The sequence below is a fragment of the Oncorhynchus tshawytscha genome, linkage group LG02 (genome assembly GCF_018296145.1).
Source record: "Oncorhynchus tshawytscha isolate Ot180627B linkage group LG02, Otsh_v2.0, whole genome shotgun sequence".
Classification (NCBI taxonomy): Eukaryota; Metazoa; Chordata; class Actinopteri; order Salmoniformes; family Salmonidae; genus Oncorhynchus; species Oncorhynchus tshawytscha.
The window spans coordinates 57193491-57218421 of NC_056430.1; the positions used below are offsets into that span (position 1 = coordinate 57193491).

Genomic DNA, 24931 nt, shown 5'->3' on the forward strand with positions numbered 1-24931 from the left:
ATGTTTTAAAATGAAACTTGTATGGAAACAGGTGAATTTAACACTCCTCAGTTAGCAGGCTCAAGCAAGCTAAAACCCACATGGTAGCAAAAACTAACTACCAGAAAGTGTTGTTAGAAATGATTTAAACACTTTTCTGTAGGCTACTCTTTACTAGTTAACAAAAATTAATGTCATGAAATATATACATTCCACCCAGTATTGTAATCAAAACTTACCAGAAAGCATGTAGTCCTTGGCTCAGACAGGGTAGTGTGGGCTTAAAGCTTTTCATTAGTGTGCAAGATCTTGAGAATCAGCTGTACATGTGATGGAAGAGTGCACTGCACATGTGATGGAAGAATGCACTGTGCATGCAGAGGGTTGCAATTCCATTGAATTGGGGATAGTTTAACTAAAATATGCCACAAGACCTAGAATAGCCTTATGTGCATCCCACAAAAAAGGTTCACTGTTTAAGCTAACTTTTTTGATGAATTTAAGCAAAATTTTCGGGAAAGTTTTCCGACGCTTTGCAACCCAAGTCTCTTATATCCAATGTAAAAATAAATACAAAAATACAACTAAACATTGTTACATAAGACCAATTTTGAGCCGTTGGTCACATTTGAACTTTTTTTATTTTACATTCTTTGTATTTATTTTTTTAGGTTGTCAAGAATAATCTGAGTCCGTCATGGAAGAAATTCACTGTGGCTCTGCAAACATTCTGCAACTGTGACATGAGCAAACCAATCAAGGTATGAATAGCTAAAAGACCGTGGCATTTGACAGACCTGCACTAGCATGTAGAGAACTTTCAGAGCTTATGGTGTCCTATAGAACCTGTTGAATTAGACATTGTACAAAAAAAGTTGTTTTGTCTTGATATAACCTACAGCCCTATTGTTATCTCTGACCTACTGTAGCCCCAGGGCTTACCTATGTGTCTGTTACTGGCAGGTCACTTGTTACGATAAGGACGAAGACACCAGTTCAGATATGATAGGCGAGTTTACTTGCACTACCCGCCAGCTTTTGGATGCTAAAGACCGTGCGGTGAGCCAAAGAGAACCTCTCTGTCCTTTTGTCTCAAACTCCCTCTCTCCTGTCCCCCTTCCCCAGGTCCACTGCTCTGATTATGATAGTGATGGCTCGCATGACCTTATCGGTGTTTTCCAAACTAATGTGTCTGAGCTGCAGAAAGCTGCCCATGGTTCACCGGTGAGACCATGTATTTTTCTTCTAGCACTTTTACTTTTTGCTTACCTTACCATTAAGCTTCTGTCTCTCTATTGATCCCCCTTGATATTAAATTGTAAAGATACCATGTTGCATGAATTTAAAGTTGTGTAATTAATTGTATCCCACTACACAGTAACTTCACTAATTACTCATGTTTTTTTGTCAGTTTCTGATTACAATTGAATCATTGTTTTGTGCCTTTACAGTATAGATACCATATACATTATATATTAACTTAATGTAAATTGTTTCTGCCTTCTGTATCTAATCATGGTGATGGTAGTTTTGTATTTGAGGAAGTTGTGTATATTGTCCATTGTGATCAGGTGGAGTTTGACTGTGTCCATCCAGAGAAGAAGAAGAAGAAGAAGAGTTACAAAAACTCTGGAGTAATCAGTGTCAAGAGCTGCCAGGTAGGTTATAATAATACAGAACAAAAATATAAAATGCAACCATTTCAACGATTTTACTGAGTTACAGTTCATAAATGGAAATCAGTCCATTTTAAATAAATGAATTAGACCTTAATCTATAGATTTCACATGGGTGGGCCTTCTCCCAAGTGGGTGGGTCTATGCCCACCCATGTGAAAACCATAGATTACGGCCTAATTCATTTATTTCAATTGACTGATTTCCACCCACTGGGGTGCCAGCCTCAGCCAATTATACCATCCCGCAAGTGAGGCCAGATTTGGAGGTTGTGGGCTGGCGTGGTTGCACGTGGTCTGCGGTTGTGAGGTCGGTTGGACATACTGCCAAATTCTCTAAAACAACAGAGATGGCTTATGATAAAGAAATGCACATTCAATTCTCTGACAACAGCTCTGGTGGACATTCCTGTAATCAGCATGCCCAACTGCGCGCTCCCTCAACTTGAGACATCTGCAGCATTGTCTTGTGACACAACTGCATATTTTAGTGTCCTTTTATTATCCCCAGCACAAGGTGCACCTGTGTAATGATCATGCTGTTTAACCAGCATCTTGATTGGCAAAGGAGAATCTCACTAAAGGGATTATAAACACATTTGTGCACAAAATTTGAGAGAAATATGCTTCTTTTTTTTTTGCATATGGAACATTTCTGGGATCTAATTTCAGCTCATGAAACATGGGACCAACACTTTAAATGTTGTGTTTATATTTTTGTTCAGTACAATTGCACAGTAGCTTATCAATATCCCTTAGATTTTACCCTATTTTTAAAAGTTGATACTTCTAAAGCAAATTGTAATTTCCCCCTAGATACAGGCACAGTACACATTCCTGGACTATGTCATGGGAGGTTGCCAAATAAATTTTACGGTAAGTGCAGGCTCTTCAGATACAATCAGAAGTAAGCGGTTGAAGTTTTGTTTATTAGTGCATGTCTAAAACTCAAGCAATATCTTTGCTGGATTGAAAATGTGTGATGTGGTTATCCCACCTAGCTATCTTAAGATGAATGCACTAACTAAATCGCTCTGAATAAGAGTCTGCTAAATGACTTTAAATGTCAAATTGTAAATGGCTGAGGGATGGGGCTGGAGAAATGTAACCCCACTCAAAATAGACAGAGTACAGATTTTACAGCAATTACAAACAATTGAGTAAAAGCTTATAAGCTTATATTTGCAGTTCTGATGTGGCACGGCAAATAGACTAAGCTCATGAGGCATTTACAAGTTCTTTTAAGAATCAATGGCTAGACCTATAAAATTCCAACATTTGATGTACCATTCCCGGAATGCTGCTTTTAGAGTATTTTATTCAAGCTTTTTGTACCAATATGGACCATCACTCATGGTTCCTATATTTTTCTAAGGTGGGCATTGACTTCACTGGGTCAAACGGCGACCCTCGCTCTCCACAGTCCCTGCATTACCTGAGTCCTGACGGTCTGAACCAGTACCTGTCGGCCACCTGGTCAGTGGGCCTTGTTGTCCAGGACTATGACACGTAAGAACTTTCTGCTCAGTAGAACGCCCGAAGAGGGAGAGACCATGAGTAGATTAATAGATGGCTAAATTCAGATTCCCTACCTTCTCCTCGGTGTACACTTGTTCACCCCCACCGCATTTTAAAAATAAATTATCTGGTTTAACGAGTATGGTGGGTACTCTCTCCAGCCCATGCTGACACCAGTTCAATGCTGTTAAATTTATGAGAGGAAGATGGAACTGCACATTTTAGGGGGAGAGGCAAAGGGAATCCGAATACAGCAACTGAGATGAATAAGAGCACATCTTGACTTCCTGGTTGGGCAGATTTAGGTCATGGAAATGTTTAGCCCTAAGGAATCATTACCAAATTGTTATTTCTATAAGAGGTGTGGACCTAAATGGACTAACATGGCAGGTTTGGCCTGTTACTCTGTGACTCTTGTATTGAGGCGTGGACAACATCCCTCCATTGTTTTCATGGTAATTGTGATAGTCTATGTTTTATGTGCTTCCTCAGTGACAAACTCTTCCCTGCTTTTGGATTTGGAGCTCAAGTGCCCCCAGACTTCAAGGTTAGATAAAAAAAAAATGTAAAAGCATCAAATATCAAATAAATATTTCAGGAAAACACGTTTTATAAGTTAGTAAATTGTTGTTATTAACCCTGCAGGTATCCCATGAATTTGCACTGAACTTCAACCCAAGTAATCCTTACTGTCAAGGTAAATATTTCCTTTCTGTGAAGTGTGTATGTAAATATAATCCACGTACATCAGCATGACTATCACCTCATGTTTATTAATCCAACCTGTTTAGATTAAACGAAACCATACTCTGCCTGTTGTTGGCCTAAATGCACAATGATTTATTAATTCATTTAACTGCCATTTTAAACATATAAACCTACAGCGGCCATACTCAACACGGACCGAATAACACCGACTGTATTTTCCACTGTCAACCGAATGTGCCGATTTTAGTTCTTAGAACCGTAGTTCTGTGTGTAACCTCCAATATCAAATTGTATTTGTCACATGCGCCGACTACAACAGGTAGTCGTTACTGTGAAATGCTTGCTTACATGCCCTTAACTTCTTGCGTCGAGCAATCCCGTATCCGGGAGCGTAAATCATAACCTCAAGCTCATTACCATAACTATTCATTAACTATTCATGAAAATCGCAAATGAAATAAATATATTGGCTCACAAGCTTAGCCTTTCAGATTTTCAAAATATGCTTTTCAACCATAGCTACACAAGCATTTGTGTAAGAGTATTGATAGCTAGCATAGCATTAAGCCTAGCATTCAGCAGGCAATATTTTCACAAAAACAAGAAAAGCATTCAAATAAAATAATTTACCTTTTGAAGAACTTTGGATGTTTTCAATGAGGAGACTGTTTGTTCATCAAGTTTGGCTAAGAAAAAAAACAGAAAATTCAGTCATTACAACGGCAAACTTTTTTCCAAATTAACTCCATAATATCGACAGAAACATGGCAAACGTTGTTTAGAATCAATCCTCAAGGTGTTTTTCACATATATATTCGATGATAAATCATTCGTGGCAGTTGGGTTTCTCCTCTGAAGCAAATGGAAAAATGCACGCAGCTGGAGATTACGCAATCATTTCGACGGAGGACACCAAGCGGGCACCTGGTAAATGTAGTCTATGGTCAATCTTCCAATGATATGCCTACAAATAGGTCACAATGCTGCAGACACCTTGGGGAAACGACAGAAAGTGTAGGCTCATTCCTGGCGCATTCACAGCCATATAAGGAGACATTGGAACACAGCGCCTTCAAAATCTGGGCCATTTCCTGTTTGAAATTTCATCTTGGTTTCGCCTGTAGCATCAGTTCTGTGGCACTCACAGATGTCTTTGCAGGTTTGGAAACGTCAGTGTTTTCTTTCCAAAGCTGTCAATTATATGCATAGTCGAGCATCTTTTCGTGACAAAATATCTTGTTTAAAACGGGAACGTTTTTTTTATCCAAAAACTAAAAGAGCGCCCCCTATATCGAAGAAGTTAACCAACAATGCAGTTTTAAGAAACATACCTAAAAAAAGAAAACAAATGGTTAAAGAACAGCAGTAAAATAACAGTAGCGAGGCTATGTACAGGGGGTACCGGTACAGAGTCTATGTGCGGGGGCACCGGTTAGTCGAGGTAATATGTACATGTAGGTAGAGTTATTAAAGTGACTATGCATAGATGATAAACAGAGCGGGGGGGGGCACAATGCAAATAGTCTAGGTAGCCATAGTCTGGGTAGCCATTTGATTAGATGTTCAGGAGTCTTATGGCTTGGTGGTAGAAGCTGTTTAGAAGCCTCTTAAACCTAGACTTGGTGCTCCGGTGCCGCTTGCTATACATTAGCAGAGAGAACAGTCTATGACTAGGGTGGCTGGAGTCTTTGACCATTTCTATGGCCTTCATCTGACACTGCCTGGTATAGAGTTCCTGGATGGCAGGAAGCTTGGCCCCAGTGATGTACTGGGCCGTACGCACTACCCTCTGTAGTGCCTTGCGGTCGGAGGCCGAGCAGTTGCCATACCAGGCAGTGATGCAACCCGTAAGGATGCTCTCAATGGTGCAGATGTAGAACCTTTTGCGGATCTGAGGACCCATGCCAAATCTTTTCAGTCTCCTGAGGGGCAATAGGTTTTTTTGTGTCCTCTTCACGACTGTCTTGGTGTGCTTTGACCATGTTAGTTTGTTGGTGATGTTGACACAAGGAACTCTTAACCTGCTCCACCACAGCCCCGTCGATGAGAATGGGGGCGTGCTCGGTCCTCCTTTTCCTGTAGTCTGCAATCATCTCCTTTTGTCACCACATGGCCAGGTCTCTGACCTCCCTATAGGCTCTCATCGTTATCGGTGATCAAGCCTACCACTGTTGTGTTAGGTCTCTGACCTGGCTGTCTCGTCGTTGTCAGTGATCAATCCTACCACTTGTCATCTGCAAATGTAATGATGGTGTTGGAGTCGTGCCAGGCCGTCCAGTCATGAGTGAACAGGGAGTACAGGAGGGGACTGAGCACGCACCCCTGAGGGGCTCCCGTGTTGAGGATCAGCCTGGCGGATGTGTTGTTACCTACCCTTACCACCTGGGGGTGGCCCGTCAGGAAGTCCAGGGTCCAGTTGCAGAGGGAGGTGTTTAGTCCCAGGGTCCTTAGCTTAGTGATGAGCTTTGAGGGCACTATGGTGTTGAACTCTGAGCTGTAGTCAATGAATAGTATTCTCACATAGGTGTTCCTTTTGACCAGGTGTGAAAGGGCAATTTGGCGTGCACTAGAGATCATCGGTAGATCTGTTGGGGCGGTATGCAAATTGGAGTGGGTCTAGGGTTTTTGGGATAATGGTGTTAATGTGAGCCATGTCCAGCCTTTCAAAGCACTTCATGGCTACAGACGTGAGTGCTACGGGTCGGTAGTGGTTTAGGAAGGTTACCTTAGTGTTCATGGGCACAGGCACTATGGTGGTCTGCTTAAAACATGTTTATATTACAGACTCTGAGAGGGAGAGGTTGAAAATGTCAGTGAAGACGCTTGCCGGTTGGTCAGCGCATGTCCTGGTAATCCGTCTGGCCCTGCGGCCTTGTGAATGTTGAGCTGTTTACAGGTCTTACTCACATCGGCTGCGGAGAGCGTGATCACACAGTCTTCTAGAACAATGAGACTAACGTGAGGTAAAATAAAGAATGTCATTGATCAGATATTAAAATGTCTGAAAAGTTATATTAGGAAAATTATAACTTTGTAATCTAAATATTTTCCTTGGTGCCCCGACCTAGTTAATTACATTTGCCTGATTTAGTTAATCACGAAATGCTATTTACATAGAATCTTTGATTAAAAACTTTAAGTCTTCAGTTAATGATAGTAAAGACACGACAGTGGTCTGCGTGAAAAATGTTGGTATTACAGACTCTGTCAGGGACAGGTTGAAAATGTCAGTGAAGACACTTGCCAGTTGGTCAGCGCATGCTCGGAGTACATGTCCTGGTAATGCATCTGGCCCTGCGGCCTTGTGAATGTTGACCTATTTGAAGATCTTACTCACATCGGCTGCAGAGAGCGTGGTCACAGTTTTCCAGAACAGCTGATGCTCTCATGCATGTTTCAGTGTTACTTTCCTTGAAGCGAGCATAGAAGTAATTTAGCTCGTCTGGTAGGCTTGTGTCACTGGGCAGCTCTCGGCTGTGCTTCCCTTTGTCTGTAATAGTTTGCAAGCCCTGCCACGTCGGAGCTGGTGTAGTACAATTTTATCTTAGTCCTGTATTGCCACTTTGCCTGTTTTGATGTTTTTTTGGAGATTATTGCGGGATTTCTTATAAGCTTCTAGGTTAGTCTCGCTCCTTGGAAGCGGCAGCTCCTTTAGCTTAGCGCGGATGTTGCCTGTAATCCATGGCTTCTGGTTGGGGTATGTACGTCCAGTCACTGGGAACAACGTCATAGATGCACTTATTGATGAAGCCAGTGACTACCGTGGTGTACGACTCAATTCCATCGGAAGAATCCCAGAACATATTCCAGTCTGTGCTAGCAAAACAGTCCTGTAGCTTAGCATCGGCTTCATCTGACCACTTTCTTATTGATCTAGTCACTGGTGCTTCCTGCTTTCATTTTTGCTTGTACGCAGGAATCAGGAGGATAGAATTATGGTCAGATCTGTCAAATGGAGGGCGATGGATAGCTTTGTACATGTCTCTGTGTGGAGTAATGGTGGTCTACAGTTTTTGTTTTTTTCTCCCCTCTGGTTGCACATTTAATATGCTGATAGAAATGAGGTAAAACGGATTGAAGTTTCCCTGCATTATTGTCCCCGGCCACTAGGCGCGCCGCTTATGGCGGTATACAGCTCATTGAGTGTGGTTTTAGCGCCAGCATCGGTTTGTGGTGGGAAATAGACAGCTACAAAGAATATAAATGAAAACTCTCTTGGTAGATAGTGTAGTCTACAGCTTATGAGTTACTCTACCTTAGGCGAGCAAAACCTTGAGACTTCATTAACTTGTTATGGCTGCAATCCCACTAATGGGATAAGTGTCATCAACAACCGCTGAATAGCATAGCGCTACATTCAATAAATACTACTACAAATATTCATGAAATCACAAGTGCAATATAGGAACACACAGCTTAGCCTTTTGTTAATCCACCTGTCATGTCAGATTTAGAAATTCTGCTTTACAGCGAAAGCAATCCAAGCGTTTTGTAAGTTTATCGATCGCACAACAAAACATTAAGTACACATAGCATCAGGAAGCTTGGTCACAAATCAGAAAAGCAATCAAATTAATTGTTTACCTTTGATCTTTGGATGTTTTCACTCACGAGACACCCAGTTACACAACAAATGTTCCTTTTGTTCCATGAAGATTATTTTTATATCCAAAATAGCTCCGTTTGTTTGTCGCGTTATGTTCAGAAATCCACAGGAAAGAGCGGTCACGACAACGCAGACAAAAATTATAATCAATCCTCAGGTTGTTTTTAAAATATCATCAATAATATATCAACCACAAATGTCTTTCACAGTAGGAGAGGGAAAAGCAATACTATCCAAACTCTGTTGCGCAAGCAAAACTCATGTGACCACTTGACGCGATGTTATCGTTCTGGCTCATTTTTCAAAATAAAAGCCCGAAACTATGTCTGAAGACTGTTGGCACCTTGAGGAAGCGATAGGAAAAGGAATCTGGTTTATATCCCTTTAAATCCAGCAAAGGGAGGCTATGGAACATGGAGTTTTCAAAATAAAAGCCACTTCCTGTTTTGATTTTCCTCAGGGTTTCGCCTGTAATATCAGTTATGTTATACTAACAGACAATGTTTTGGAAACTTTAGTGTTTTCTATCCAATACTAATAATAATATGCATATATTAGCAACTGCGACTGAGGAGCTGGCCGTTTACAATGGGCACCTTTTCATCCAAGCTACTCAATACTGCCCCTGCAGCCATAAAAAGTTAAATATCGTGCACCAGCTGTTTACAAATATACATAGACCGCCACCCCTTGTCTTACCAGAGGTGGCTGTTCTATCCTGCCGATGCTGTATGTTATTCATGTCGTCATTCAGCCACGACTCAGCCAAGATATTACAGTTTTTAATGTCCCATTGGTAGGATATACGTTCTTGTAGTTCGTCCACTTTATTATCCAGCTACTGTACATTGGCCAATAGTACCGATGGCAAAGGCAGATTAAGCACTCGTCGCTGGATCCTCACAAGGCACCCCAATCTCCTTGTGATTGTTGACCTGTTTGAAGGTATTACTGCATTGGCTGCGGAGAGCGTGATCACACAATTTTCCGGAACAGCTGATGAGGGCTTGTTTGGGTGTCTGCAGTAAATCCCTCGTCAAACTCATTGAAGAAAGAATTTGTCCAGTTCAAGGCGAGTAATCGCTGTTCTGATGTCCAGGCATAAGAGACGGTAGCAGCAGTATTATGGACAAATTAGTCTCCTGTTTCCATCTACGACCCTCATAAGCTTTGCAGGATTCGTTATAAAGGAGTGTGACGCATCCAGAGAATGACTGGGGAATATGAATTGATTCTCCACAGAAGATAATACACAGATTGTCATCCCTGATGTTTTCCTAAACTTTCCAATACCTTCTGTAATGCATTTCAATCACTTCAAAGCATATTGACTGCCACTGTTAAAGCAATGGTTTATCCAAAATGTTTGGGCCAAATTCCTCTTACCTTGAGTTGTCTGCAGACCACGAGTGACAGAATCCACAATAATGAGTTGTTTACTTTTGCCACTGCCATAATGAGTTAGCATTATTAGCATTGTCCAAAAATGAATGTAATCCATGGTACCGATGTTGGCAAAGCTGCATTGCAAGCTCCTTAAACTTTTTGGTACCGTTGATACTCTAAGAACCTTTTCATGTTATTTTCCCCGCAGGAAATGTAGTTATTTTTGCAGTAATATTCCAATGATCTGATAGTTCAATCAAGCCACCTGTGAGTTTGTTCACAGCTGGTAGTCAAATCTGTCTGAGTTCCCAATGGAAGACTCAAATTACAATGTAATCAACTTTATTGTCCATGTTAAAGCAAACAGAAACAGATGTTGCTGTGAGACTACAGAAGAAAATGGGTTGTTTTGAGTATCAAAATTCCAGCAATTATTTCAGCAGTATGCACGTAAACAAATCCCTGCAACTCCACTACCTACCGAATTTAGTTTTAAAGTGGTTTTTTTAGGAAATTTCTCCTAATGCAGCTTTGCAAGCATCGGTACCATGGATTACATTCATATTTGTAGACAATGCTAATCATGCTAAATCCTGGCTGTGGAAAAACAGATTGCGTTCTGGCCTACACACATCAAGGTAAGAGACATTTGACCCAAACATATATTTGGGTGAATGATCCCTTTAAGTCCTTGTCCGTTGAAGGCCATTGGTTCAGTGTACCTTTTGTCATACAGATAACTATGCAACCACTTTGTTCTTCAGCAATGCCACAACTTTGCACTTTTTTTGTGCATATTTTCAGTCAAGTTTAACTTCTTGGTGACAGGGGGGCAGTATTGAGTAGCATGGATGAATAAGGTGCCCAGAGTAAACTGTCTGCTACTCTGTCCCAGATGCTAATATATGCATATTATTAGTAGTATTGGATAGAAAACTCTCTGAAGTTTCTAAAACTGTTTGAATGATGTCTGTGAGTATAACAGATCTCATATGGCAGGTGAAAACACGAGACAAATCTAACCAGGAAGTGGGAAATCTGAGGTCTGTAGTTTCATTTAAGTGATTGCCTATCCAATATGCTGTGTCTATGGGGCCAGATTGCCCTTCCCAAGGCTTCCAGCAGATGTCAACAGTCTTTAGAAAGTTGTTTGAGGCTTCTATTGTGGAAGGGTGTCGAATAAGCGCTGTTTCAACAAGTGGACTAGGCTGAGGCCAATCAGTTGTTTTACTGCGCGGTCACACGGACACGCCGTTCCTTTTTCCTCTAATGAATATGCTATTGTCCGGTTGGAATATTATTGAATATGTATTATAAAAAGACCCTAAGGATTGATTGTAAACATTGTTGACATGTTTCTACAAACTGTAATGGAACTCTTGACCTTTCGTCTGGATTTTGCACTCGCACATTGTGCCTTTGGAATAGTGAACTAAACGGAGGTATTTGGACATAATCGAACAAAACAAACATTTCAGGTGGAAGTGCTAGTCCTGGGAGTGCATTCCGACAAAGATCAGCAAAGATTTATAATGCTATTTATGACTTTTGTTGACTCCACTATTTGGCGGGTAAACTGTATGGCTTGCTTTTGTGGCTGAACGCTGTTCTCAGTTTATTGAATATTGTGCTTTTGCCGTAAAGCTTTTTTGAAATCTGACAGCGGTTGCATTAAGAACAGGTTTATCTTTAATTTTATGTCAAACGTATCTTTCATCAAAGTTTATGATGAGTATTTATGTTATTTGATGTGGTTCTCTGCAATTTCTCTGGATGTTTTGGAGGCATTTCTGAACATGGCGCCAATGTAAACTGAGGTTTTTGAATATAAATATGAACTTCATCGAACAAAACATGTATTGTGTAACATTGAGTCCTGGGAGTGTCATCTGATGAAGATCGTCAAAGGTTAGTGATTCATTTTATCTATATTTTTGCTTTTTGTGACACCTCTCTTTGGTTGGAAAATGGCTGAATGCTTTCTATGACTAGTTGCTGACGTAACAATGATATGTTCTGCTTTCGCCGAAAAGCCTTTTTGAAATCGGACACTGGTTGGATTAACGATGGTGTAAAATACTTGTATGGTTGAGGAATTTTAATTATGAGATTTCTGTTTTGAATTTGGCGCCCTGCAATTTCACTGGCTGTTGGCGAGGTGGGACGCTAGCGTCCCGAACGATCCCAGAGAGGTTAATAATTAATGTTGTACTAAAATAGCCTAATGTACAAATTCCTGCACTGTAAGGCACATTTTCAAAATCAAAATAGTGTTTTTAATTAATTGAAATATTTAATTAGTCTCATTTGATGCATTTACCAGTATTCCTCAAAACATTTTATGCAAAAACATTTAACCCAAGTCATAAAATGTACGATAAATTACAATATCCATCCAGACTGTTGCCGCCTAGGAAATGTGTGTGAACTTTCCCCAATAGTATTTGAGTATCACTGACCTACCTACACCAGTTCAAGCTCAAACTGGCCCTGTGTGTTTAATATGTTGCAGGGGTCCAGGGGATTGTGGAGGCCTACCGCATGGCCCTACCTCAGGTGAAGCTCTACGGTCCAACCAACTTCTCCCCCATAATAAACCACGTGGCAGGCATCGCGTCAGGGGCGGCACAGCAGAACAACGCATCGGTGAGTCTAGACCACATGCAACACCTCTTCCCCTCCATCTCATTAAAGGTTATCTTCACTTTTTCAGCTTACCTTTAAAATAGACCATAATAATATAAAACATGAGACTTGTATAGCGCTTTTCAAGGACCCAAAGTCTCTTTGCAATTGTACAAATTAAACAAGAAAACGTCAGACTAAACAAAAACGTGAATAAAGAGGGGTGGGCTCCAGGAAGGGAATGTGAGGCTGCCTGAGAGTCCGGCCACAAAGGCTACTACAGCTGGCTCGGTTCCATTGGGCCCCACCGCCCTTCGATCCTTGAGGGGTTTGCAAAACCAGTCATGGCGACAGAATGGCCGGACCTCCTCCGCCATTGCACCAGCTGTTGTCATTGGCAGCTCTATTGGCCCACAAGTGTGAAAGATTCAGCAGGCTACTGGCATTACACACTTGGCTAAAAGATTACTGTAGCTCTGTTGAAATCACTCTTTATAGATAACTTTGACACCTGGAAACAGAAGATGCTCTACAGCAGTGGTTCACAAACTTTTTATAGTACCGTACCCCTTCAAACATTCAACCTCCAGTTGCGTACCCCCTCTAGCACCAGGGTCAGCACACTCTCAAATGTTGTTTTTTGCCATCATTGTAAGTCTGCCACATACACTATATACAATGCATTTATTAAACATAAGAATGAGTTTTGTCACAACCTGGCTCGTGGGAAGTGACAAAGAGCTCTTATAGGACCAGGGCACTAATAATAATCAATAATTATAATTGCTCTTATTTAACCATCTTAAGTATAAAACCTTATTTGTTAATTGAAAATTGTGAATAACTCACCACAGGTTAATGAGAAGGGTGTGCTTGAAAAGATGCACATAACTGCAATGTTGTGTTGGAGAGAGTCTCTTCAATCATTTTCCACACAGTCTGTGCCTGTATTGAGTTTTCATGCTAGTGATGGCTGAGATTCCACACTCGCATAGGTACGTGGTTGCAAAGGGCATCAGTGTCTTGCCACGGGAGGATACTCTGAGCACAGCCCAATCAGGAAATCTGGAAGTGGCTTCTGATTTAAATTACATTTTCACAAAACCGCTTGTTGCAATTTCGATGAGGCTCTCTTGTTCAGATATTGGTAAGTGGACTGGAGGCAGGGCATGAAAGGGATAACGAATCCAGTTTGTCATCCGTTTCGGGGAAAGTACCTGCATAATTGCGCACCCAACTCAAGTGCTTCGCTATTTGACATTTGTCTGTAAGCTTGTTCATTTGGACACAAATCATACAATGATGGAAAGACCTGTGTGTTGTCCTTGTTAACTTCTTGATGCACCCATCCTGTTTAGCGGGATCATTTTCGTCAACATCCACTGAATTGCAGAGCGCCAAATTAAATTACTAAAAATATTTAATTTTCATGAAATCACAAGTGCAATGTAGCAAAACACAGCTTAGCTTGATGTTAATCCACCTGGCGTGTCAGATTTCAAAAAAGGTTTTCGGTGAAAGCATACCAAGCGTTTATGTAAGGACATCTCTCTCAGCAGACAAAACATTACAAACAGCTAGCAGCAAAGTAGATTGTTCACGAAAAGCAATACAATGAATCGCTTACCTTTTTGATCTTCGATGTTTGCAGTCACGAGACTCCCAGTTACACAATAAATGTTCCTTTTGTACCATAAAGATTATTTTTATATCCAAAATACCTCCATTTGGTTGGCGCGTTATGTTCAGAAATCTACAGGTTCGAGTGGTCACGACCGGGCAGACAAATTCCAAATAATATCCATAAAGTTCGTAGAAACAAGTCAAAAGTTTTTTTATAATCAATCCTCGGGTTGTTTTTACAATATATAATCGATAATATTTCAACCGGACTGTAGCTTCTTCAATAGGAGAGAGAGAGAAAATGTCTGCTCCAAGCTGTTGCACATGCAAAACGCAGCTGGCACCCAGCCATACAATGACGCGATGTGATCTTTCTCGCTCATTTTTCAAAATAAAGCCTGAAACTGTCTAAAGACTCTTCACAACATGTGGAAACCATAGGAAGAGGAATCAGGTTGATATCCCTTTAAATGGAGTGAAGGCAGGCAATGGAACAGAGCTTTCAGGAAAAAACAGCACTTCCGGGTTGGATTTTCCTCAGGTTTTCAACTGCACTATCAAGTTCTGTTATACTCAGACAATATTTTGATAGTTTGGGAAATGTTATTGTTTTCTATCCTAATCTGACAATTATATGCATATTCTGGGCCTGTTTTTCATCCAAACATCAAAATACTGCCCCCTACACTCAACAGGTTAATGAAGACATCAAAACTATGAAATAACACAGTAACCAAAAAAGTGTTAAACAAATCCAATTAATTTGAGATTCATCAAATTGCCACCCTTTGCCTTGATGACAGCTTGGCATTCTCTCAACCAGAGGTAGTCACCTGGAATGCATTAACTTAATTTGTGGAATTTCTTTCCTTATTAATGTGTGTGATCCAATCACTTGTATTGTGACAAGGTAAGGTTGATATACAGAAAATAGCACTATTTGGTGAAAGACAATCCATATTATGGCAAGAACAGCTCACATTTTTATTTAACCTTTTATTTAACTAGGAAATTAAGAGAAATTCCTATTTACAATGAAGGGTTACACAGGGTCAAACCCGGATGATGCTGGGGCAATTGGGACTATGGGACTCCCAATCATGGCCAGTTGTGGTCGAACCAGGGTGTCTCTAGCTGAGATGCAGTGCATTAGACTGCTGCGCCACTCGGGAGACGACACATAAGAAAAGAGAAATGACAGTCCATTACTTTTAACCTCTCTAAGGTACGTGGGACGGTAGCGTCCCACCTCGTCAACAGCCAGTGAAATTGCAGGGCGCCAAATTCAACACAACAGAAATCACATTATTAGAATTCCTCAAGCATACATGTATTTTACACCATTTCAAAAAGGCTTGACAACTAAAGCAAACCAAGCAATTGTTAGGTGAGTGCCTATTCACAGAATAACAGCCATTTTCCCAGCCAAATAGATTCACAAAAAGCAGAAATATAGATCAAATTAATCACTAACCTTTGATCTTCATCAGACAACACTCATAGGACTTCATGTTACACAATGCATGTATGTTTTGTTCGGTAAAGTTCATATTTATATCCAAAAATCAGAGTTTACATTGGCGCATTGTGGTCAGATGCATTGTCTCAAACAAACATCCGGTGAAAGTGCACAGAGCCACATAAAATGACAGAACTACTCATCATAAACATTGATAAACTATACAAGTATTTTCATGGAAATATAGATAAACTTCTCCTCAATGCAACCGCTGTGTCAGATTTCAAAAATTCTTTACGGCGAAAGCACACTTTGCGATTGTTAGCTAGCCAGAGAAACGCATACAGCCATTTTCCAGCCAAGGAGTCAGAAATAGCATTAAAATTAATCATACCTTTTTGATGATCTTCATCTGGTGGCACTCAGGTCTCCATGTTAGACAATAAATGTTTGTTTGTTCGATAATGTCCCTCTTTATGAGCAAAATCCTCTTCGTTTGCGCATTTTGTCCAGTAATCCGAATTCAGAAGGCGCGGGCGGGCACTAATTCCAGGACAAAAAAAAAAAAAAACTTTAAGTACAATAAAAGTTAGTAGAAACATGCCAAACGATGTTTAAAATCCATCCTCCGGTTGTTTTTGTCATAAATAATGAATAATATTTCAACCGGACAAAAGCTTCGGCAATAGGAAAGGAGAAACGAGAAAGGCGCGTTCGCATGGCTGATGAATGGAAATTTCCACTGGTCACTGATTGAAAAATGAGGGAGATACAGCACTTTCAGAGTAAAAGCCTGAAACAATGATCACATGTAGAGGAAGGCACAGAGCTCGTGAACTGTGTCCTAAGTCTTTGTATGGTGGATAGGCTTTCATTGGAAAAACAGCCTTTCAAAATAATAGTACTTCCTGGTTGGATTTTCCTCTGGTTTTTGCCTGACATATCAGTTCTGTTATACTCCGAGATTATTTAACAGTTTTGGAAAGTTTAGAGTCTTTTCTATCCAAATCTACTAATTATATGCATATCCTATATTCTGGGACTGACTAGCAGACAGTTTAATTTGGGCATGCTTTTCATCCAAAATTCCGAATGCTGCCCCCTACCCTAGTGAAGTTAAGACATGAAGGTCAGTCAATCTAGAAAATGAATGTTTCTTCAAGTGCAGTTGCAAAAACCATCAGGCACTATGATGAAACTGGCTCTCATGAGGGCCTCCACAGGAAAGGAAGACCCAGAGTTACCTCTGCTGCAGAGGATGTTCATTAGAGTTACCAGCCTCAGAAATTGGCAATTAACTGCACCTCAGGTTGCAGCCCAAATAAATGCTTCAGAGTTCAAGTAACTGACATCTCAACATCAATTGTTCAGAGGAGACTGCATAAATCAGGCCTTCATGGTCAAATTGCAAAGAAACCATTACTATAGGACACCAATAAGAAGACTTGATTGGGCAAAGAAACCCAAGCAATGGACATTAGACCGGTGGAAATCTGTCCTTAAGTCTGAATCCAAATGTGAGATTTTTAGTTCCAACCAACATGTCTTTGTGAGATGCAGATCTCTTTGTGTGGTTCCCACTGTGAAGCATGGAGGAGGAGTGATGGTGTGGGGGTGCTTTGCTGGTGACACTGTCTGTGATTTTATTTAGAATTCAAGGCACACTTAACCAGTATGGCTACCACAGCATTCTGCACTGACATGCCATCCCATCTGGTTTGTGCTTCGTCCCACTATCATTTGTTTTTCAACAGGGCAATGACCCAAAATACACCTCCAGGTTGTGTAAGCGCTTTCACCAAGGAGAGTGATGTAGTGCTGCGTCATATGACCTGGCCTTCACAATCACCCGACCTCAACCCAATTGAGATGGTTTGGGATGAGTTGGACCTCCAAGTGAAGGAAAAGTAACCAAGTGCTCAGCATATGTGGTAACACCTTCAAGACTGTTGGAAAAGCATTCCTCATGAAGCTGGCTGAGAGAAGGCCCAAAGTGTGCAAAGCTGTCATCAAGGCAAAAGGTGGTTACTTTGAAGAATCTCAAATATAAAATATATTTTCATTTAACACATTGATTCCATATGTGTTATTTCATAGTTTAGATGTCTTCACTATTATTCTATAATGTAGAAAATTGTTTTCGAAAATAAAATAAAGAAAAACCCTTGAATGAATTGGTGTCAGCTTTTGACTAGTACTGTATGTAAATGTGATATTTTGTAAAGTTTGAAAAAATTTCTAAAGCTGCTTTTGCTTTGTCATTATGGGGTATTGTGTGTCGATTGATGAGAGAAAAAACACAATTTAATCTATTTTAGAATAAGGCTGTAACAAAATGTGGAAAAAGTCCAGGGGTCTGAATACTTTCCAATGGCACTGTGTACAAACATGATGGAAATCAGACATTTACAATACAAGCCTACTCAACAGTTATGAAAAAGTGTCTTGGTCAGAATGAACACAGTGGAAAGCAGGAGGATTTGCCATGTCGAGTGCATTTGTGTTCATTTCAAATTAAATCAAATTTAACAAACTGTTCTGTCCTTAACTTCCCTCAGCAATACTTTGTCCTGCTAATCATCACCGATGGCGAGATCACGGACTTGGACCAGACCCGGGATGCCATCGTCAAGGCCTCACGGCTGCCCATGTCCATCATCATCATCGGGGTGGGCGAAGCAGACTTCAAGGCCATGGAGCTGCTAGATGGAGACGACGGCGTACTCAAGTCCCTGAGTGGCGAGCCCGTGACCAGGGATATTGTGCAGTTTGTGCCCCTCAGACAGTTTGCCAATGTATGTTTATTTTAATCTGCATTTGTCATTGTGAAGTGTATTGTCAGTACCAGTACCACACCAGTTTGGCGAGGAATTGAGAAGATTCACAAGTGTACATCAGTAATAGTATCAGTGGGTAGTGTGGCACCATTCCATAACACTTTGGCGAGATATTGACAGGTTTTACCTACTTTTCTATCTTGAATTTATTTGTATGTTTTGTTGCACTGCTATTGGAGCACTTTCATTCTCACTGTCCTTCCGCCCTCTGCAGGCCCCTAAGGAAGCCCTCGCCCAGAGTGTCTTGGCTGAAGTGCCCAATCAACTTGTGTCCTACTTCAAGATGCTGAAACTGGATCCGGTCAACATTCCTGCCCCCAAAGCTTAGTGGAGCAAGCAGAAATGCAGCACTTTGCATTCCTAGCCACATGAGGGAGCCAGCACACTCCACCACACAGGGGTTTTGAGTATGCCCACTATTGGATGTGAAAATACTGAAATTATTTCTGTCAATGCTCATTTTGCCTTTTGATTCCACTATATATATATATATATATATATATATCTCTTTTTTCTACAGTCAGATATTTCTCATTCTTTGCTGCTTCAGATATTCTTCTTTCATTCCTCTGGAAGTAACAAGGAGTTCAAGAAGGGTGATGTTAAATTGTGGAAAGGAGAGCTTTAAATAAAGCCAAAATAATAATGCATTTCATGTAATGCAGCTTCAAAACATTTGATTAAATAAAGTAGGCTACTCGCGTAACACAAAAGTTTGAACTCCTCGATCAGACCAAGAGCGTAATTGCGTTTTGGTACACCAAAACTCTGTTGCAGAAGCAGTGCGTTCTGTGTGGCGCATACATGGATTTATCCAACGTATGCATTAAATTGTATTTGTAGACTTGATGGAAATAGTAACAAAAGGTGAATGTTGAACTTTTGTTTCACACATCCAGTAAAACGATTGTATTATGTAATGAAAAAAGTTTGACCGCCAGAATTGATTTTGCAGCATTGCTGCAATGATGCTGTAGGTCTGATCAAGGTGTTACATCTTCATAATAATAATAATGGCTACAAATGCTTAGCTTGCACCGCACGTTACATGTTTCTAAAGGCTTCTGTATGCTTTGGTTTGGCTGGCACCTAGCAGAAATCGCCTAGGTGCCAGGGAGTGTGCTTGCATACTCTCATAAAAGACCTTCGCTTGAGGGGGGGAAAAAGCAGTTTGTCCAACTTGAGACTCTGTAGCCAGTATACACTTCCTCAAAATAGTCAGAAATAATCTAAGATAACTGAAGAAATCTATCATAAATTTTTACTTTGTTGAATGACGGAGCGTAGCCTAGTGGTTAAAGCATTGGACTAGTAACGGAAAGGTTGCAAGATTGAATCCCCGAGCTGACAAGGTACAAATCTATCGTTCTGTCCCTGAACAAGGCAGTTAACCCACTGTTCCTAGGCTGTCATTGAAAATAAGAATTTGTTCTTAACTGACTTGCCTAGTTAAATAAAGTTTTTTTTTTTTTAAATTAAAATTGACAAACATTACTGTTGACCAATGACTGACGAAGGGGTGTAGACTTCGGCTACCGAAATTCAGCTTAACTCAAGATTTTTTTTGCGTGCGAACAGACAAAAAAATGTCAATGTCGTCCTAATATATGCACGAACTATGCCAAACTGTTTCGGATAGGAAGCATGCGGACACCTTTTTGTCTTGTGTGGCCAGCCTTTCAAATCCCGTATTGGAAGTCTGGCCATCGTCAGATTTGGATTTTCGAGTTTGAAGTGGCTGCATTCGTCTTGTATCTTGTACATGTTCATGTGTTGCAAGTCAGAATCTCTTTGGAACTATACCAAACTCCAATTTAGAACTTCAGACTTTAACATAATGTGTTTCTTAGCAGTATTTGTTGGGCAGTGGCAGTGTGTTTGTAGCCTACTATTTTTTTTCTTTGGGGATACTTCACTTTATTTCATCTTTATTTTCATTGCAAAGACGCTTCCTCCGTTAGAGGTTAGGCAGGGTGATTCTACGTTATCAGTGCAAACATCTTAATTTCCTAATTGTGTTTATTACATCTTGGCCATTATCATTCCACCACTCAAACTTGAATACTTGTGCATGGCCTTTTGCACTGCTTATTAACCTTTATGCAATGTAGTTTTTTTTTAACGATAATGTATGTCACATTATGAGAGCTGGTATTATACACCACCTTGCACTTAATATGCTTAAAGTGTATGTCACAAATGCCAAAATGTAAACCTAACTGGAGGCATGACGCTACAGTATAGGTAGGAATAGGATTGGTAGCTAGCTAACTCTAAATCAATTTATAAAACTCTAGCGAGCTAACTGAAACAAACTGATGTGGCTCCAGTAATGTTCACATGTTGACGTTTGTAACGTATCCAATATAGAATGGTATTCTCATGCTGGAGATTAATTAGAAATGTATGCTAAATCATATTAATCTGCTGCAATAGAATGTATGCTATGGATTGCTAAAGTTTTGTACCAAAGATAAATAAAATGTGCCTTAATTAGAGTAGTGCTGTAGAACTTCTCACATTATTTACTACCCCCATTTGAACACCATATTATTAGGAAATTGCTATTGATCCAGATGTTTAGATGCTTTCGCCTATTCTATTTTCTCCCTAAAACAATGGAAACTAAAATGATAGATTTGAGAATGTAATGTTTATGTATTTACATTATAGGGTCGTCCCCCATGTCCATATCTTGGTAATTGATTCAAAGTATTGATTTTGATGCAATTTGAAAGCATACAAACAGGGTTGTCATTTTTTACACCTTTTTGACGTCAATTAACAAAACATGTTTTTCTTGTGTTATGCTGTAGTTTATACCCTATTTCACATCAAATTCGGTGTTTGTTATGCCCACCATACTCTTTAAATACAGTAATAATACTAAAATGTGAATTTATAATGTAACATTTTAACTCCAAATGGTACCATAAAAATTGTTGCAGGTCCACCCATCAGAGAGTGTTGACTTGAATGGGAATATCCATTGTTTTAAATATTGTCAATCTTCTATAGCAGGGGTATTCAACTCACCCTACGAGGTCCGGAGCCTACTGGTTTTCTGTTATACCTCATAATGAACTCCACAAACCTGCTTTCCCAGGTCTAAATCAATCACTGATTTAGAGGAGAACAGTGAAAAAAATACAGTGGAACTGGCTTTGAGATCCAGAGTTGAGTTTGAGGGTTCTATAGGAAACGTGTTGAAATCGTAGAAATATAGATGATCGAATAGACCCCTCAAACGAGACTCCAGGTGTGTGTGAAATAAATTCCGGTAGAACAGAGAACCAGCAGGCGCCGGACCTCGTAGGGTATGAGTTAAGTACCGCTGGAATAGACAGTCCCATTCAACGGTGAGAGGACCGGCAGCCATCTTTGTGGTTAGTAGTTGGATGTTAAAATGTCAGTACTATTTAATACCTATGGCGTACCAGCTAAATTGTAGTGGTCTGATTGAAATTACACTCCCTGTTATCAAGTGTGCTAATGGTGGGGACAACGAACACCACAGATTTTGTAAAATAGGGTCTCCGCTACAATATGTGAATATGAAAAACTGAGTTAGTGAGTTTAGATAATTGACTATTATTGATTAACTTTATTTTAAACAACCTTGTACAGTGAGACGACCTAATGATGGCTGTTTTTCAAAGGGGTCTCTGTATTTCCGAAATGTGGTGTGCAATTACAATTAAGACAAATGTTCTATTATATTTTTATTTTATTATTTACGAAAATGAGTTCTCTGTGCCATGAATCTGGTTAGCTTTAGTAATGTGCTTTTGAGGCCAAAGTGGATTTGGGTGTAATCTACACATTTGAACAGAATCTTACTTTTTTTGTTCTTGCCCCACATTGTTTGGGTTACACAGGGCCATGGGATTGATTTTGTGTTCGTTATACAGCAAGACTGATGGCAGCATTTGTGCCATTTAGATTAGAAAAAACACACTTTCTAACTTAATGCCAAAAAGTTGAGTATGAGATTTAATTGAACTAAATTAAGGAGCCAACACAAATTATATAAAAATGAAATATCATTGTAATTGTAACCAAGAGACCATAACCTTATCTAAGCCTAGCCATACCAACATTCAGCCAATTATATTTAGAATGCTTTTGTTTTCACCCTTTCTGAAATATAGCTTTTTGCAACATGTCTTTTGCATTCTGAAATAAATACATATTTCCTTATGACTTGCCTGGTTGTGGTTTTATTTATTTTTTACCCCTTTTTTTCCTCTCCAATTGGTAGTTAGTCTTGTCTCATCGCTGCAACTCCCATACGGCCTCGGGAGAGGCGAAGGCAGAGAGCCGTGCGTCCTCCGAAACACAACCCAGCTGCCCTGCTTCTTGACACAATGCCCACTTAACCTGGAAGCCAGCAGCACCAATGTGTCGTCGGAAATACCGTACATCTGGCGACAGTGTCAGTGTGCACTGCGCCCGACCCGCCACACGAGTCACTAGTGCACGATGGGACAAGGACATCCCTGCCGGCCAAACCCTCCCCTAACCCGGACGATGCCGGGCCAAATGTATGCCGCCCTGTGGGTCTCTCAGTCACGACCGGCTGCAACAAAGTCTGGACTCGAACCCAGAATCTAGCTAGCACTGTGCCACTCGGGAGGCCACTGCTTCCATTTTACTCTTTCCTATTTATGAACTCAAACTCCATAGTCCCTGAACCTGATTTAGCTTTTTTGTAAATGTCTTTAACACTAGATAACCATGCACCTTTCAAAACATCAGTTAAAAGTAGATCGAATGCCTGGTTCACTCCTGAAGTCATTCGTAAGAAATGTTGCCAGGAACATAGGCCTGGATTGGCGATCGTTTAGGCATCTGAGGAATCAATGTATGACTAAATAGAAAGGCTGATTATTATGTAAGCACTCTTTCTGATGGTGTTGTGGAGGATCGTTACAAAATATAACACTTACAAGAACTTGTGAATTCAATATAGGCTTTTAATACAAACATATCAGAAGCCTAGATGGTCTGTGGAACACACACTTTTCCAGAGCTCTGGCTCTGTTTTTATACACATACAACATATGAGTCCATCCCACATGCAAATGAAGTTACTTCCCTCAGTCCATCTGCCACCATTATACCCCAATCTGTGCATCCTGCTTGTTCACTCACGATAACGCCCATATCTGCTTTCAGTTAAGTTATAATGGTGACAGGACCTCTTCATGTCCCAAAAATAATACATGCCCATCTTATCCTATGGGCCCCTTAAGTTCAGCTTGGTGTGTTATTTGGTATGTCTGTCCTTATTAGGACTAGTAGACTGTGTCTCTTCTCTTCATGTCCTAAAAATATATGCCCTATGTCTATAGTCCATCCGTTGGTCATTTGGCTGACCCCCTCCTTTGTGTGTCCCTCTGACCTTGGTATGTCCAGCTGTCCTATGCTCTGGCCTTACTTTGGTTCTCTCCTATACAATAGACAATGCATTTTACCAGAATGGCAAATGCACTCTAAGTGTATCTTTCTCTTGTGGTACAGTATTATGTTTCTCCCTAATATGTACATCTTGCTCCCACAATGGTAAGGGGAATCCGGCCAAATTCTGGAAAACTGTCCAATCTCTGAAGGATTGTGCTTCTTCCTCTCTGCTCCAACAAATTAATTCAGACTCCCGCCCCATTACGGACAGAAATGCCATCAATGATGCATTTAATCGTTTTACTTTTCGAAAGAGCCTCTTGCTCTACTCTCTGAGCTGAATGCTGATTTGGAATTTTGCAGATTGACTCAGAAAATGGTTCAAGTTTTAGCATTTTGGCAATTCACAAAGTTGCCAAAGAAATCCACAGGGGCTGACCAATTGGAACCGGGTATACTCAAGTGTACTGGCTCAGTAGGCCATAACATTGTTAAGATATGTTTAACAGGAAATATTCCAAAAGCAGGGAAAACGGCATATGTATTGCCATTCCAAGGGCGGGATAGTATTGTACTTGATAATTAACATCCCATCTCCAGGCTTCCATGTCTAGCTAAGATTCGAGTCTTTGGTATATAAGCAATAAACTCTGAGCATGGTTTATTGAATATTAATCAATCTGGGTTTAGGCCAAGGCACAGCAACTACATTAGTTAATGCTTTAGAAACTTAAATGAATTGTGCTGCCTTGTTTTTGGACCGGTCATGCTGTTCGATTGGCATGGGCTCTGATGCCTGCGCATGGTTTCATGATTATCTTAGTGACAGAACTCAGGCCATTGAGGTTGTAAAAAAAATTGTACATTTCATCTATATACGGATGATACTATTATGTACGCAATTGCCCCGACTGCTGACCTGGATATGACAAGACTACAGTCCGATTTTGCATCTGTACACAGCCCTAACTGATTTAAAACTTGTGCTTAATACATGTTTTCAAGTTCCGTTAAGAGAACATCTTCACTCATCAGATGGTTCTATAATTGAACAAGATCCTGCATACAAATACCTTGGTATTTGGATTGACAGTGATTGAATGTTTAAAAAG

General features: G+C 40.3%; 1 protein-coding gene across 3 annotated transcripts in view; it reads left to right on the forward strand.

The window, feature by feature from the left end:
* Positions 1–22616, forward strand: part of cpne1 (copine I) — a 66510-nt gene extending 43894 nt beyond the window's left edge. For 2 of the 3 annotated variants that reach the window (XM_024444285.2, XM_024444274.2), the window contains exons 7-16: positions 651–740; positions 1105–1203; positions 1551–1637; positions 2471–2530; positions 3030–3163; positions 3665–3719; positions 3818–3869; positions 12385–12518; positions 18138–18374; positions 18631–22616. In XM_024444285.2, the coding sequence (XP_024300053.1) occupies positions 651–740; positions 1105–1203; positions 1551–1637; positions 2471–2530; positions 3030–3163; positions 3665–3719; positions 3818–3869; positions 12385–12518; positions 18138–18374; positions 18631–18744 (1062 nt within the window). In that variant the 3' untranslated portion in view covers positions 18745–22616. Of the gene's footprint in view, positions 1–650; positions 741–942; positions 1039–1104; positions 1204–1550; positions 1638–2470; positions 2531–3029; positions 3164–3664; positions 3720–3817; positions 3870–12384; positions 12519–18137; positions 18375–18630 lie in introns of all 3 variants that reach the window. The other variant, XM_024444293.2, reaches the window with a different exon arrangement.
* The last annotated feature ends 2315 nt before the right edge of the window (positions 22617–24931 follow it).